Here is a 16267-nt window from a genome sequence, read left to right as displayed (position 1 = left end):
CCGGTCATCCGCAGCACGGTCAGTGAGACTGTTCTGTCTGAGGCATTAACTGTCCTGAGAGAGGGATTTTGTGAGGGCGGTGCACTCACTCTGACAGCCCGAGGGCCCGTAATTCCAGAAGCCTGGCTGGCAGCGCTCGCAGTACCGGCCTCCCGCCCCCGGGTGGCACTGGCAGCCCTGTGTGAGGGGGTTGCAGGTTGGCCGCAGTGCAGCCACACCACACTCGCACCTCCGGCAGCCCAGACAGCTTGTGAACCCAGAGTAGCCCTCCTGTAACGCATACAACATACGTGGATTGGCCTGTATGCTATCTGGAGTGTTTGCGCAGTCAACATGCAACATGCAACATGTGATACATCTGTGTACATGTTAGACTATTCTCATTTAGCATAGGCTCTTACCCAGAGCAACTTACTCAGGTTTCAATGCTATCCAGCTGGATATTTACTGAGGCCAAAGGGTACAGCAGCAGTGCCAAGGCGGGGAATCAAAACCTTTCCACCTTTCTAACCTTACCAACCTTCTCCTTACCACTACACCACACTGCTGTCCCACACGCGTAGCTAGCTAACTCTCAGGGAGTGACGTCACTGCTGAAACCACTCTACTACCTGCTATCCTACTGGCTACGCAGGGGCGGCAGTGTAGCACAGTGGTAAAGGAACAGGACTCGTAACCAAAAGGTTGCTGGTTTGATTCCCTGTTGGGGTGCTGCTGCTGTACCTTTGGGCAAGGTACTTACCTCAGAATTGCCTCAGTAAATATCCAGCTGTATAAATGGATAACATTGTAGAAAAACCTGTAACCAATGTAAGTTGCTCTGGATAAGAGTGTCTGCTAAATGCCAATAATGTAATGTAATGTCACCCGATGCAGAACGCTAGCAATTTCGGCTGCGTACAGGTGGAAGAGGCCTGGTCCCCTCACCTCACACCGGTCACACAGAGCGCCGGTCACCCCCGGCTTGCAGTGGCACACCCCTGTCCTGTCGTCACATGACGCCGTCCCGCACTTATTACACCGGCACTCTGCAGAAATGGAACCCAGACAGCCGGGCAGTTATCAGTAACATGTGAGCTCCTCAGACAGCAACGCTGCAGGGAAACGGCACAATATCTCCATTGTTTTTACCATTGCGCAGCGAGACCCTAAAATAGATTAAACAGATCTCTCTCTCAGATTTCTCAAGCTTAGCTACTGCAGTTTAGGAGTTTCAACTTTTCAAGTAGCAGTACTCTAGTGCGGATGTTTATATTTTCTTCGTAATGGCATGTGAAGGAGAGTCTTCACCACCTCTTCCTTGGACTGAATGCTCATTGTCAATTGTGTATTAATGATTGCTTAATTATGTTGAGTAAATTATTGCAAAGTACAGTAAGTGTAAACAAACTGCATTATTTATTGACCACATAAAAATGATTTATAAACATACAAAAATATTTTACAACACTGTGCTTACACCGGTGGTCGTAGCGATGTGACATGCGGAGAATTCAAAGCTGGTGTCGCTGGAATGAGACTGACATTCGCACAGCACAGCAGACCCAACTGAATAAACATGTCCAGTGAATTTTTCTGTATTTCATTTCACAGGCAGGGCTATGATAGGGTTACATCCACACCACCTCTTAACCAGCTACGCAAGAGAAACTGCCAAAGGGGTTTGGAGGACAAATCCAAGTAAATATCCATCCCCCATCTGTGGTTCACATGAAGGTGAGATCTATTGTGCAGCCCCTGTACAATCACTCTCTGGGACATCCTCATAATGTGGTCTTTACCAGTACCAGCCAAAAGTTTGGAAACACCTGATTAGGATTCAAAGAGATTAAAAGACATTTTGATCTAAAGACTTATGCTTAAATGCTTGAAATTTGTTTCTTAGACAAATATAAATAGTGAAGCTGATGCCTATGTATGAATTTCTTTCCCAAAAAAATTTAATTAAAAAAAAAAACAATTTTTGGCTATTCTGAAGAAACTAAAATATAAGTTTGAATTTGTTAATAACACTTTTTTGGTCACTGCATAATTCTATTTGTGTCTCTGCATAATTCCATTGCACAATTCTATTTGTGCTCAGTTGGCGTTTCATAGCTTTGCTGTCTTTACTATTATTCTGTGGAAAACAGTGAAAATTAAAAAAAAGAAAAGTTTGTCCAAACTTTTGGCCAGTACTGCACCTTATTGACTGCATGTAACTGCACACGAACCTCTGCAGTTCTTGGCGCTGATGGCGTCTCCGTAGAAACCGGGGGCGCACCTCTCGCAGTTGGCGCCGGCGGTGTTGCCCCAGCAGTTCTGGCAGCGGCCCGTCACGTTGTGGCACTCGTTGAAGATCAGGTTCGGGTCAGAGTTCCCGTTGCAGTCGCACTTCTTACAGAAGTCGCCGATCTTCGTGGGGTTGCCGTAGTAACCGGGAGCACACCTGGCGGAAGAGACCCAGAGGCAGAGAATCCTGACTCTGATGATCTACATTGGGCCGGCCTATGTGTGTCCTACAATCCTACGACACGTTCTCCATTATCACGTTGAGACTTACTGCAATGGAATGCTTTTGTTGCATCAATTAAACCTGAATGAGCAGTATGGATAGGCTGGGATTGTACTTTATTACTCACAAATGGAAATTGCTCATTGTGATTATGACATCATCGACATCAGCACTGACATCAATGACATCATCATGAATTGATTATGACATCATTGCTTTTAGTGTGCGTTAGGGCTGTTGTGCTGCTGTGCTCAGGAGGCTGAGCTGATTGGCTCTGTGCTCTGATTGGCCCTGTGCTGTGATTGGCTCTGTGCTCTGATTGGCTCTCTGCACACACTGACCTCTCACAGTAGTTTCCCACGTAGCCCTCCTGGCACATGCACCGCAGGACCCCGCTCCTCTTGTCGCAGTGCGTGGCGAAGCTGGCGGGAAACAGAGCGAAGGAATGGGGGTTACACGACTCCACCCCCTACCCTCCTACGACATGCAGCCCCCTTGGGGGCGGGCGGAGGGGGGGGATACTTACTTGTTGGAGGGTAGCAGTAGGGGACAGGCGCAGCGGCGGCATATGTGATGTCCCTCGTAGGAGGTGTCACGGATGAACCCATCCTGGCAACGCTCGCAGAAATCCCCTGCAGTACCGTCCCGGCAGTCCTGTACCACAGAACACCAAACAGTCCTTTACCACACAACACCAAACAGTCCTTTACCACACAACCCAAACAGTCCTGTACCACAGAACACCAAACAGTCCTTTACCACACAACCCAAACAGTCCTGTACCACACAACACCAAACAGTCCTGTACCACACAACCCAAACAGTCCTTTACCACACAACCCAAACATATTCTGCCATCCTTTACCGCACAGCGCCAAACAGTCCTTTACCACACAACCCAAACACATTCTGCCATCCTTTACCGCACAGCGCCAAACAGTCCTCTACCACACAACACCAAACAGTCAGCAACCCTTACTACATTACATTCATTTAGCTGAAGCTCTTATCCAGAGCGACTTCCAGCACAACAGAACATAACTGTATCCAATCAAATTAGATGAGCACCGTGGTCAGGCCAGGATAACAACACTCCCAGATCAGTGAGTGTGAGCATAACACTATTCGAGCCAGACCACAAGTTAACTTGTGCAACCTGACTAGACAAGGGAAGCCAAGTATACTAGGAAGTATATATGTACATTGCAAGTATACGTCCCGCTGAGGGAAGCTTTCACACTATTAACATCCAATACCCATATTTCCTGAGAGTGGTCAAGAATTATAAATCCACTGTCAGACACATGCATATAACCCGGTTTATTGCCAGATGGATGCAATCCATCAGACCAGATGGTCAGGAAATAGTGAAATAATAATATGTTTGAAATATGTTCACCTTTTCCCGAAGACCTGAGCAAACTATAATTATTCTTACCAACAAATTTACTTACAGGGGACTGATGTTGGTATTTAATTATAACCTAAACCCTAATCACTTAAGCTTAACCACAGCTTTCATAAATTTTGCAACACAATATACTGGGCTTCATTAAAAGTAAAGAAAATATGCAAGAAGACTTACTATACAAATCCCAGTGATATCTTCACAGGTGTCGGAATAACCTTTGCAGTTACACGGCAGGCATTTGTTAAATTCACTGAGGAAAAATCCCTTTCCACACACCTAAGAGAGGAAAGAAACATATGTTAGACCCTTTAAACAAAGAGCAGTAGACCCTCAACGTCAGCACGACTTAACTTACAGGTTAAAACAACTGAAGATTTTCTGTCCTTAAATGTGTTCCCAGCTGAAAATAAAGTGTAAATGGATGGAGTAAAGAAACTGACATGTTGCAAAGAGGTCCCACAAACCCAGAAAATTGGGCCTTAATCATTTGCTAATCCTCAGATGAACTGTGTAATCATATGCTAGCAATTTCTGGAAGTACTCTGGTTATGGTGGTTTAAATTTGTGTTGTCAGGGGAAGACAATTCAGGGTGACAGGACAATCATTTGAATTTAACGTATATCACTGCTGCCTGGATTAAAAGATTTGTGTAACTGAAAGCAACAATTGGCCCAGCACTTCCATACAGATCCTGGTTATGCCCAGAACTTGAATTATGACTGGTTATACATGTATAATAGAATACAACCACCCCTAGATTCATATAATATTTGTCCTTAACTTTCAAATGAAATGCAAAGGTTAGTTTCTTTCATTGATTTTGATTACTGCTGAACTTAATGATCTGTGTTTATGAAGAAAAAATAACACTTGCCTTTAACTGTCAGTTAAAACTAATGACGCACATGGGTTGAATTTATGGATTTATGTCTACATATTTTGGAACTGGGAGTGCACAAATGTCCAGCACTCATCACTATCTCTATGGTTTGTATCCATTAAGTACTTTATCATGTTTCTTCTAATGCAAGATAAGAGGACGTAGAAGATTTCTAATATTTCTGAAACACACAGTGCCAAATAAGCTCCTCTTGGCATTGCGTGATGGCTACCCTGGCAATAACTCTGGAGGCAGAACTCCCTGTCATATATGACATATAGCGGAAAGAGGAGTCTGGTGTTACTTCTTATCATCAGAACATCTTAATGCCTCTGAAAGTAACTGCTGACAGCTACACCATATGAGACAGCTCTTTGTTTTTCTGTGCCAAAAATATATGCTCCACAGAACGATGTTTCTGACTACATTAGCACAGGAGAACAGCTTGAAGTAATCTTCATGTATTGTGAAATGTACATAATGTTGTCTTGTCTATGAGTGGGTGGTGAGAAAGAACTGTGTAACCTTTACAGACAAGATTTACAAGGAAAATATTGTACAAGGTTACTCATGTAGGCATTCTAATGCATTTAAAAAGAGTTTAGGAGTGCCTGAAATTAATGGGCCTCGGGTCTAGATTTTAAACTATTAATCTGAAATGACAAGGGAACATGAGCAAAGCAGAACATGTTTCTTAACAGTTATGATATGTTACCATTTACCATTCCAACACTCATACTTTAGAAATTTTTAAGGTCAGTGCCTCTGTGGATCTGAGAGGCAGTATATTGCCAGTGGATAGCCTGGTACCAGCTGTGGTCTAATCCTGACTCTTGTAAAGGTCTTTTCACCGTCTCTTGGTCACCGTGTCATAGCGATCTCCTGCAACACTACAGTGTCCAACACAGGTGCTGTCCACTGAGCTGCCAGAGAATTTACATTTATTCGTTTAGCAGATGCTCTTATCAAGACAGAAAACCAAAAAAGTGCACATAATAAAGCCACGTGAGAGATGTCTGGGCAGGTGTCCCTTCCTCGCCCCCCCACACCCCCCAAAACTGCACCGAGCAAGAGCACAAGGACTGTCTTGACTTGAAAGGTCTTATGTCATAATTTAATTTTTTACTATTTCTCTTCACTTCATGCGTACTAGTCCCGAGGCGATCTTTCCTGCTGTAGCGCGATGTCAAAGGTCTGGAGCCCCTCACCTCGTTCCTCGCACCCCCCCCCCCCCCCCCCCCCCCCCCCCCCCCCCCTCCTGAGGGGCAACTGTAGCCCCATTTAGAGACCGCTGTCTTGCCACAATGTGACTTTGTTCGTGCCGGGCTGTTAGAATGCGGCGTCCCTGCCCCTGCGTCTCGCGCCGTGAATCGGGCGGTTTATGCCGAGCTCGGAGCCCTCGCATTCCTCAGATATGTGCCCGGTTGTGTTGCATATTTCCTCCTGATTTATTTGCTTTCGGGCCGCGAGACAAAGACATGCCTCTGGTCTGAACTAATGTGCAACATCCTGTGAACAGCCTTGCTCTCATGGCCTTTGTGTCAGCGCAGATTTTTTTTTTTTTTTTCCTGTAACCCCTTCCTGCGAGTTTCCGGACCTACACGCAGCTCAGGAGAGCTGGGCCTGTGTGCGTCCGCGGGCTCAGCTCACTCCGATCAGCGCCATTCCAAACCCGTATCGGCATTAACAGCGTATAGAGTATGGACAGGGAATCGATCTTTTTGGGAGATGTGAAAACCCGTTCGCCTGGCCCCTCGAGAGTACAGTCCAGTTCCACTTCCTTCCAGAGAGCAGGAAATGTCCAGCAGTGTGGTGTGATTGTGGTCTGGCCCACTGTTTGAAATCCTGGAGACCCTCCATGCATGCTAGTTTTTCTTTCCATCTGAACTCTCACTTACTTTGGTTTCTTTGAGCTATAGCTTAACACTACTCTTTATTTGACAAACTACATATATGTATTTGTATTTCTGTGTGTAGTCCTCCATGAATTTGTGAACAGAATATGCAGTTTGTGGTAATATGAAAAAAGGAAAGTTGTTGAACATATCTGCCCTTTGAACTCATTTTGTACAGCTGTTGCAATTGAGTATAATTAGCAGTTCAGTTTCTTGTTCTGGGCCCCATTGAATTGCTAAATACACTTAACGAGCTAAGGTGAATACTATTTTGCATTACTGATTTTTTAAGTGATATAAATGAACAGAAACAACTTCAAGAAATATCTACGATAGTGAACTGACAGCAGATATTCAAGTAAAGTGATCTGTACTCTTTTATTAGCCAAATCAAACTTAATTAATTGAGAGCTTGATTGGAATGAAAACCAGCATAGACAGAGGGTTGTCAGGACCAGGCTTGGGAAACACTGGTGTGAACCACAGACAGCTGGGTCAGGGAGTGTCTGGGTGCAGGGGTCGTGGATGCTGGGGGGGGGGGTAGTGTAGGTGGTGGAATTTAGTCACGGCAGATGCAGGTCAGGGAGTGTCTGGGTGTGGGGGTCGTGGATGGGAGTGGGGGATTGGGGGGTTGGGGGGGTGTAGGTGGTGGCATTTAGTCATGGCCGATGCAGGTCAGCGAGGAGTGGCGTTTCGGCGGCTCCTGGGTGTTGTTAACCGTCTGGAGGGGCTTTTAACGAATGCAGACAGCAGGGCCAGCTGCTCAGAGCCCTCTGAACAGCCCGGCAGCTGGCCGTCGTTCACATCTGGAGCTCTCGGTGTGGAGGATCGTGGGAAACTGGGGCAGCTGTTCCCACTGAGTAACCGGAGATTTCAAAACCTGTGTGGAAAAGCTGTGAAACGGCGAGCAGAGATTTACAGCGAGCAGATCATCGATCAGCAAACCGGGCAGGATAATATTGCCCCGGAATTACTCTCAGCTGTTGTTTGCGCGTAAAACTCACACCCCCCATGTCTGTAAATCTTTGAAACAAACACACAAAAAAAATGTAGCAAATTCTTGGAATTGCGAACCCATGTGATTTGAAAACATAAATGGTAAATCGGTGTCGTTCTAAACAAGACTGGTTTTGTCGAATCAGAGCTCAGAAGAAAGAACTGTTTCTGAGCCACTCCTAATTACATTAAAATTCCATACAAATTGGAATATTTGTACAGTGCGTCTGTGAATGCGTACTGTTACGGGAGCTATTCCTGTCTGTGCTTCCATGTACGCCCACAAGCACAAAGAACAAAGCTTACATTCATCACGCACTATAGCTGTGCTCTGTTTTGTGTTCGGTCTTTCCATAAGATGTCACCGCGCTCCGCTTCCATTGGACCGGACTATATGAAACGCTGTATTTACCGCTGGGTAAACACGTTCTGAGTAAAAATGTGAGATATTAATTTATGATGTGGAGGGCCAAGCCCTGTGTTGGAGAGGAGGATCTGCATACAGGGGGATGTTGGCAGTGCAGAGAGCGGGGTTGAGGCCGTTCAGGCTGTCCAAAGTAAACACGCTCTCAGGTCACAGGTTATGGGACTGCACAGCGATCACCCCTCTTCTCAGTGGGAGAGGGCCCTCCGTATCCCTGCTCGTACCCCGTTTCCCACAATGTGCTGCGGATGCCTTGTTTACTTTGGCAACGCCGCGGAGCCGAGCCGTTGGTTCACCGGCGCTCTCCGCTGACGGGGTTCGAGGACTGGCCAAACACGAGCAGGGTTTATTCCTTCATTTCACATTTCACAGTGCGCCCCTCAAACAGTGACAGGCCGTGATAGCACTGAGTCACTGAGTCACAGAGCGTAAACATTCAGTTTGCCCGAGCCTGGTTTTCACCCTGGAGACCAGCTCTATCAACAAACACACCACTCCACTCAATTACAGTTAACAATCACAAACCCTTCCAGAGATAAACAAGCATGAATTCCCAACTTAAACACTGGGAAAAGGGCTGTTTTGTACTGTCCACGTAGTCGCGCAAGTATTCAAAGCAAACCAGCCGATTAATTCAGGGCATCCGCCTCTGAGACTGGCGGAGCAGCTAAGCAGCAGAGACCCGGGCGAAAGTGACATTGCCCTTGTTCTGCTGTGCCGTCTCACTAATATGTGCACCAGGGCAGCCTCGTCGTGTCTATTCTTGGAGATGTTAATGGAGACCATCCACCCCTGCCCCCCGTCCACCCCTGGTCCCCCCCGGTTCTACTATAAATGCGTCACCACGTTTTTCCGAGGTTCTCATGCCCTCCTTGTTGTTGCTCTCTCCTCCTCGCTCGCCGCTGCTCAACACCCGGCAGCTGGTTTCCATTACGGCTCTGCCAGCGCGGAGAGCGTGCCGGAGAGTGACAGGCCACTGGGTCTGCCGCTGAGCTCCTCCAATCACGACCCGCTGCTGAGGGTCATGGCAGCTGCGGCCACGGAGCCCGGCGCGAGATGTGGGGCTCCTCAGAGCTCCCTGACTCCCATTAGGGTTCCTTCCTACCCCCCACAGAGGAGAGGCAACCCCCTCTGCCCCTGACACAAAATACCAAGCGCCTCTTCCTTTCCTCTGATGTAAAACTCAACCAGGGTTCAGTTTGTTCATTGCATACCTGAGGCTACCAGCACACATGAGTAGATCAGCCTTCTAAAGCGCATTGTTTTTAAAAGCCAGTACATTTCAGCGCAGCTGCTATGTTGAGGAGGTGTAACCAACCCCCCCCCTCCCTGCCTCCCCCCCCCCCGCCTCCCCCCCCTTCCTTTGCCAAGCGACCGTGCCACAGCAACCGAGCGAGAGAACAGAAAAGCAGTCTTACTTACTTTCAGCACGGCGGTCTGCTGTCCCCAGGACCCGGCGGCCGCCGTCTGGCAGAAGAGCCTCGCGAGGACGCAGAAGAGACACAGCGAGGGCAGGGGGATCAGAGCCATTTCCTCCTGCTGGTCCGGCCGGTGCCGCTCCGCTAGGCTACGCTAGGCTACGTTACGCTGCGCTGGGTCTGCTGGCTGCGGTAGACTCTCTCTGGGGCCACACTCTGCTCCCTCGCTCCGCCGCTCCCGTCCGTTTAACTTTTCCACTGGCCCGACCTCCAGATGCGCCGCACAGCTCTGCTCACGCCAGCGCCAGCCCAGCCCAGCCCTGTCCCGTACAGCAAACTGCATGCACTTCCTCTGCCCCCCCCCCACTCCCTCTCCACCACTCCACCCCCCCCAGAAAACACACACCCCCCCCAAAGGACCTTGCCTCCCCAGAGCCCAGTCTTAAATCACATGCAGATGGGAAGTATGGGAGCGAGGGAGGGAGGGGGAGAGAGAGAGAGAGAGAGAGAGAGAGAGAGAGAGAGAGAGGGAGAGAGAGAGAGAGAGAAAAGAAACAGAGAGAGCAGCACACGAGAGAGAGAGAGAGTGAGGGGGGGGGACAGAGAGAGGGGGAGGAGAGCGTGCACTTGGGAGAGAGATTATGGGATAGGCTCTGCTGTCATCCTCATTCCCTCCTTCCCCACCTCCATGACCCCCTTTCACCTTGCACCCCACAAACTCCCCCCTCCCCTGCCTGTTCTTCTAGTACACAAAACCCAGTCTTAGCCCCCGGTGTGTGCTTCTGCTGCCCAAAACCCCAAAGCCCCCCCCCGCCCAATCCTGCTCCCACAGGGCACACACCTCTCTGCTTGTTTTCTTAGGTCATTCCCTCAAAGAAGGTGCCAAATTTATTAAAACCGTGTCAGAGGCCTGACCGTCCTCTCAGGGCGGGGGTCAGCCTGGAGAAGGTCCGCTGTGTTTGTGTTTCAAATCAGGATACTGAAAACAGTGGTGGGCGGGGATGGGGGGGGGGGGGCGTACACTCGCCAAGCAGCGGAACCCCAGATCCATCCCGTGTGACGGAGTTCCAAATGTCACGGCTGTTTACAGCACAAACCCATGACCGAATCTGATACAGGTCATTTAGCTCGCCGTGAGGTTATAATGAAGGGATTTTCCCCCACACCAACACAGGACGTGGTATCAGGGGTTCCAGATGAGGTGCGGTCATACAGCGTTCATTACGAAAACTGTTAAGTTGTCTCAGGTGACCGATAAACAGATCATCGGATTCCTTTCATGCATGTTGGAGGAGCTCCTTTGATCTTCCACACTGGGATAAGCTGAAGGAATGCAATTCAAATGTGTCTGAATCACACATAACCATAACCGTAAAAAAGGGCAAAAATATACTCTATATGGACAATTATATCACCCTGAGAGTAACCCCTACCCCCCTTCCTACCATTGCATATAGAATGAAGAACATTCAGAAGGTGTGAAAAATATTTATTGTAAAGAAATATAATTTTTAACCACAAATGCCAGCAGTTAGTCAATGTCATGTTAAAGTAAACAAGTGCATAAAGCAAAGCATAATCAATTTAACCAGGACGCTGTTGCAGAGAGAATCATTTAACTGTCTGACACTCGAATCCAATCCAACTGGAATCAATTTGATTGTTGTTTTTCTCTTTTGAAAAGAGATCACAAAGAATCACAAATTCACAGTTCAGGGTCAGCTGATCCCGTGAGTCTCACGTGAATCATTTCACACATCTAGTGAGTCGATCGGTCACAGTTTGTGGATCCTCTTTGTTAATCTAAGGATATGGCCTGTAGTCTCACACAGTGAGCATGCTGTCACTGTCTGATCAACGACGATTGTTTTTGCCTAGCTAATTGATACATAGTAGCATGTACTGTAACTCATACTCTCTAATGGTGGTAGTAAAGGACTGAAGAGGCCTGAAACTGAAACCCTAACCTGACCTGAACCGCATACTTTAATACCCGAAACTTATCAAACCCAGTCTGATGATAACTTGCTCTGTTACCCGACCTGGCCAGAACCCGACCCGATGGGGGTGGGGGCGTGCTAATGCAAAACAGTAATTACCAAAGAGTATAGGAAGACATATGCCACTGTCATAATCCTCTTGGCAATTACCAAACCAACTACTGGTATGATAATTCCCTTTGTGTATGTGTCTTTCATTCAGAATTAGATTTCAGCTCTGGGATTAGACAGCAGTGCATTCAAAACCTTATGTACAGAAACACTGAGCCTGACCTCTAAATCCAAATGTTATAACACAAGTATAGACTTTAGTTGGTATATGAGCTGTATTTATCCCTGTGTACAGTTGTTTGTTTTTTGCATCAGTCCCTAATAAAGCATGCAAGGTCGATTGTAATGCCATTCTGACTGACGGGCTCTGATGGGCTTCCCTCGTAGGTCACATTTGTTGATCATTTTTTTCCCAGACCACCTGAAACAACACAAAGAGGAAGAAAAGCAGACAAAGAGCCCTCTTTAGGCTGTGATGGGGCAGTTGTCATAAGCAGCTGGCTGGTGTGCATGTCAGAGGGGAGTCTGCTGCTAATGGCTTTCTTTCATAAGCACTTTGCCTCAAAATGGTGCCGAGTCACATGGTCTGGAGTGGCCTGAACGAGAAAGAGCATTCACTTGCCTTTGATTGCTTCATGTTGATTGGGGTGATTGAAACCCCAAAACACGCATTTATGAGATGAGAGATGAGATTATGAGATGAATGCAATCCTCTGATGCATTTTTTTTTGCACGGGGCACTCACACACAGCCCCACTGCGAAGTGGGTGCACGTTGGAGGATAGGGGCTGTTCCACTGACATCACCTGAGCAACTCACAGGTGCCTGACGAATCGCAGTCTGAGAGCAGTGAGATGAAGAAACCCTGGCAAACCTACCTACCCCTACTCCGCGCAAACGAATCAGTGGCCATTCCCAATGGCAAATGGCATGACCAGATTTGAACCCATCCAGCAAGATGCTATATGTTCGCAATTTATATATGCTACATAAACAATATATACACCATACAGCATATGAGATTTTCAGAAGCCTGCAATATTATTCCAGTCTTCCCTATATCTGAAAAAGTCTTCAGCTGTGCACAAAACTGAACCCTGGTGAACCCTGTTTCCTTGTCACCCTGACAGTTTATCTTTCCTAACTTCCAGAAGAAGCAGATGTTGCTGTGAAGTTGTTGCAGGGGGGGAGAGTTTCTCATTTACTTAACCCCTCAAAAGTGCTTTGTCTGTTTTTGTTGAGTGGCGACCATGAATGTGCGTAATTAAAAATGAAGATCGGTTTTGTTGCGATTACTGTTTCCGGAGAGGCCCAAGGGGGTGAAGAGAATCCTGTACACCGGGCTGCACAGCTGCGTGTGGTAAGTGTAGATTTCTGAGGGCCCCATGTGGACCCTCTGATCTCCGATCTCTCAAGGGGGGGGGGGGGACTCCCCACAATGCCCCCACTCTGTTTTATGACCCCCATCCTGACTTTCAAACGGGGTGCATTTCACCGTGCAAATGCACCCCAACCCCAATGGGTTTAGCATAGAGGGGCTCAACAGAGGAGCACAGAGAGCTCAACAGAGGAGCACAGAGAGCTCAACATTATGCGCATGTTCCACCTTTGCCGCACTTTTGACTGTAATCATATGTAAGTCTTGCATTTAAATGCAAAGCGCCTCGATCACACGGTCACCAGCATCAAGGTAGCATAATAATTCATCCCGTGTTGCGGTTAAGAGCTTTGACAGAACCTGGGCTGCGTACCCCTGATTTGACACGTTGACGATAATGGACTTGTAAAGTTGCTTTGATGTGAACTACATGTTTTTAACGGGAGCGCAGAATACCAAAGACATCCGTGCTCTTTCATAGCTCTCCTCCCGTGTCAGAACGTAAGCGTTAGGTTTTCTAGAGCATGAAATCCTCTAATCTCCTTCTTTTTTTTCTCCGGGAAGTTTGCTGGGGCCCTGTGCTGGCTGCCGCTTGTTTAACTGGAGCTCTGGAAAAAGATATCTTACAGTGCGTATCCTCTCTGTGAGCTCCTCCTCGAACCTCCAACCGTTCTTTATCAACCCGGCCTGCAGGACACATTCACAATGCCAGTAAGGGGTTTAGCATTTCCTAATGAGGACAGGGCTTCTCCAATACAAACTTGAACCAATAGGATCCCTCACACAAGGTTTACTTTGTGGCTCCAAGAGAACAGCTGAGGTACAATCACTCCTCACCAAATGTATACATATTTTCTTAGAAAAGTAAATATTGTGCTCTGTAATGACATCTCTGGGAATACATGCCCCAAAATACCACTTATTACACTACTGAGACTGATTTGAGATTAGCAATTTGGGGAGAGATTCTGTGGTGCCGTTTGCATGTGGGAGAAGTGATTTATGAATACATATCATAAGAGAAAACTACACTTGTTTTCTCAGAGGTGAGATTTTTAATTTCTCAGTGCTATATAAAGTTCATCTCTCTCTCTCTCTGCAGGAGGAGTCTGATTAATAGCTGCAAAAGAATGCCTTTTATTATGCGTTTTATAGATTATTATGCTGCTTTCCTGTGTTTAGGAGTTGCATCGCTGTGGGGAAGTGGAGGCAATGAGATCCCGTGCAGTTGGCCTAGCGGCAGTTGGCTCTGATTAAAAACAGATGTGGGGGGGTGGGGGGGGGGGGTGGAAGGGGGGGGGGGGTTGAGAACTGGTTTTTACACAGGCCAGAGAAGAAGTCAGGCTGCGGAGGAGTGAGTCATTCCAAATCCTGTCTCAGAGACACGGCCCATGCTGAAAAAGCTGTATTTCCCAAAAAAGTGTCATCCGCGTTATCACACAAGCAGGTCCAGTTCACACGCCCCAGCACGGATCGGTCAGTGGTTCGTGGTTCTGCCCTAAATCCCCGGCCAGCTCTGATTATGCATCAGAAAACTATGCCTCTAAAGAGAGCACAGCTAAAAAGTTAAAGCCTGTGACCCGGGCATGATATAAATCTGAGGAGACGTCCTCTTTCTGACTGCTCCGAATCACGGAAATACAGATGTCCGACATATATTCCGTGAGCTCCAAAATAAATCATAAATCTTGTACCTCATTACATCCAACCACATGCTTAAGCCCCAAACTTTAACCGGACATAACTTTTTAAGACTGACTGCAGTGAAAGCGCATGGAGATGTGTGATGCTGGGAAATCGCTCATGAATGCGTCCATTCAGGTCTTGCTGACCGCTAAATCTCTCTCTCCTCAGACCAAATTCGCATGCTACGCTAACAGGGTGGTGTCCAGATGCCGTGCTCTCTGTATCAGTACAGAGCGAAGGCCCTCTCTGGCCCCGGGTGCGTCTTCATTACAGGAGCGTGGGACTGGGGGGGTGGGGTTATTCAGTCACATGGGTGTTCCTCCGGGTTCAGGTGTGGGTGGCTGTTCATTACAGTTAAGTACCTCATAGTTTTAACGACCCCTGAGAATGGAAAGCCAGACAGCTTGAAAACAAAGTACAGGTCAGCTGCTGTTCCACCACGATCCACTTTTACAACAGTTACATAGACACCACTATTCACTTTTACACCACACAAAATCCAGTTTCAAGAGGAGAGGGAGGCTGTGGGGTGAGAATGAGAATGAGAAGAGACCAGCATGATCTTGGGTTGTCTGTCTTATCTTTTTCTGTTGTTTTTGCTCAGCAGGCACAGATGAAGTGTTTTTTAAGTGTGTTTTCTGTCTTGTGTGCTCTGTAGCCAAATAAGCACCTGTGTAAAGACTTGCCATCCTGTCACTACAAAACCATCATGCAACGCATGTCACATTACTGAGTATTTATACCATTTCATGTGCACAATTAACAGTACATTTGTACAATATTCCTGTTGTATGAACACTTGAATTAACTCCACATTTATTTTTTTGTGAAAAAAAAAAACGGCACCGCCGTATTCGTTCATTCTGCATCCGGTCATTGTCTGTAGATGACGCGACCAGCGTGGAACCTGGGCTGTAGGGCTCAGATTGCACTCAAGACGGGTGCCTTAGTGGCTGAACCACATGGGAGCCCCATTACACTTCAACATTAATATCATTGCACAGAGCACAGCCGTAATTTCCCAAACTAATACATTTTATTAATTAATTTATTTACATGTCTGTATTCAATATTATGTAAATCCTCCTTTGGCATGGATTACACTGACAAGACGCTTCCTGTAAGGTTTTATGCGGTTCTGGCACTTCTCAGCAGCACTGCTCCTTACTCCTTCTGGCAGATTTGCTTTAGATCCTTTATATTTTTCAAGTTCAGTTTTTGCAGTGCTTTCTCGAGTTCAATGATTGATTGAGGCATGGCCATCTGACCATTTGGCATGTCTCCAATTGTCATCTCTTCTCTGTGTTACAACCTTTTGCCCCACAGGAAAACAGGAAACCTTTTGATGGCTGTATATAGTTCCAGATGCTTCCTCTGAAATTCCATTAAGCAGAATTTATATGCAGTGTTTTTTTTTCAGATTGTGTTTTAAATTTTAATGAATAAAGTATGAATAAATATGACCCTCATGTTTTCAGCAATTTCTCATTTTGGACATTCATAATTCTGTCTGTGTAACACTATTGCAAAATTAAAGTATCACATTTTAATTTTTTAAGAAGAAAACTACCCAATATGTATATTTTCCCTTTATATCATGTTTTTTTAGTCAGTGGTAGGGAGGGCACTGTAT

The 16267-nt window shown here is 46.7% G+C and overlaps 1 protein-coding gene across 1 annotated transcript in view; it reads right to left on the bottom strand.

Moving 5' to 3' along the window:
* The window catches only part of lama4 (laminin, alpha 4), a 33447-nt gene extending 23576 nt beyond the window's left edge, over window positions 1-9871 (bottom strand). The window contains exons 1-7 of the mRNA XM_036549839.1: window positions 9524-9871; window positions 4080-4181; window positions 3021-3148; window positions 2836-2916; window positions 2214-2428; window positions 928-1028; window positions 90-270 (exon numbers count right to left, since the gene is read on the bottom strand). Coding sequence (XP_036405732.1) covers window positions 90-270; window positions 928-1028; window positions 2214-2428; window positions 2836-2916; window positions 3021-3148; window positions 4080-4181; window positions 9524-9631 — 916 coding nt within the window. The 5' untranslated portion in view covers window positions 9632-9871. The remainder of the gene's footprint in view (window positions 1-89; window positions 271-927; window positions 1029-2213; window positions 2429-2835; window positions 2917-3020; window positions 3149-4079; window positions 4182-9523) is intronic.
* Between the last annotated feature and the right edge of the window lie 6396 nt (window positions 9872-16267).

The sequence above is a fragment of the Megalops cyprinoides genome, chromosome 17 (genome assembly GCF_013368585.1).
Source record: "Megalops cyprinoides isolate fMegCyp1 chromosome 17, fMegCyp1.pri, whole genome shotgun sequence".
NCBI classification, from domain to species: domain Eukaryota; kingdom Metazoa; phylum Chordata; class Actinopteri; order Elopiformes; family Megalopidae; genus Megalops; species Megalops cyprinoides.
Note: the sequence above shows the minus strand (reverse complement) of the source record. Positions and strands in the feature narration are given on the sequence as shown.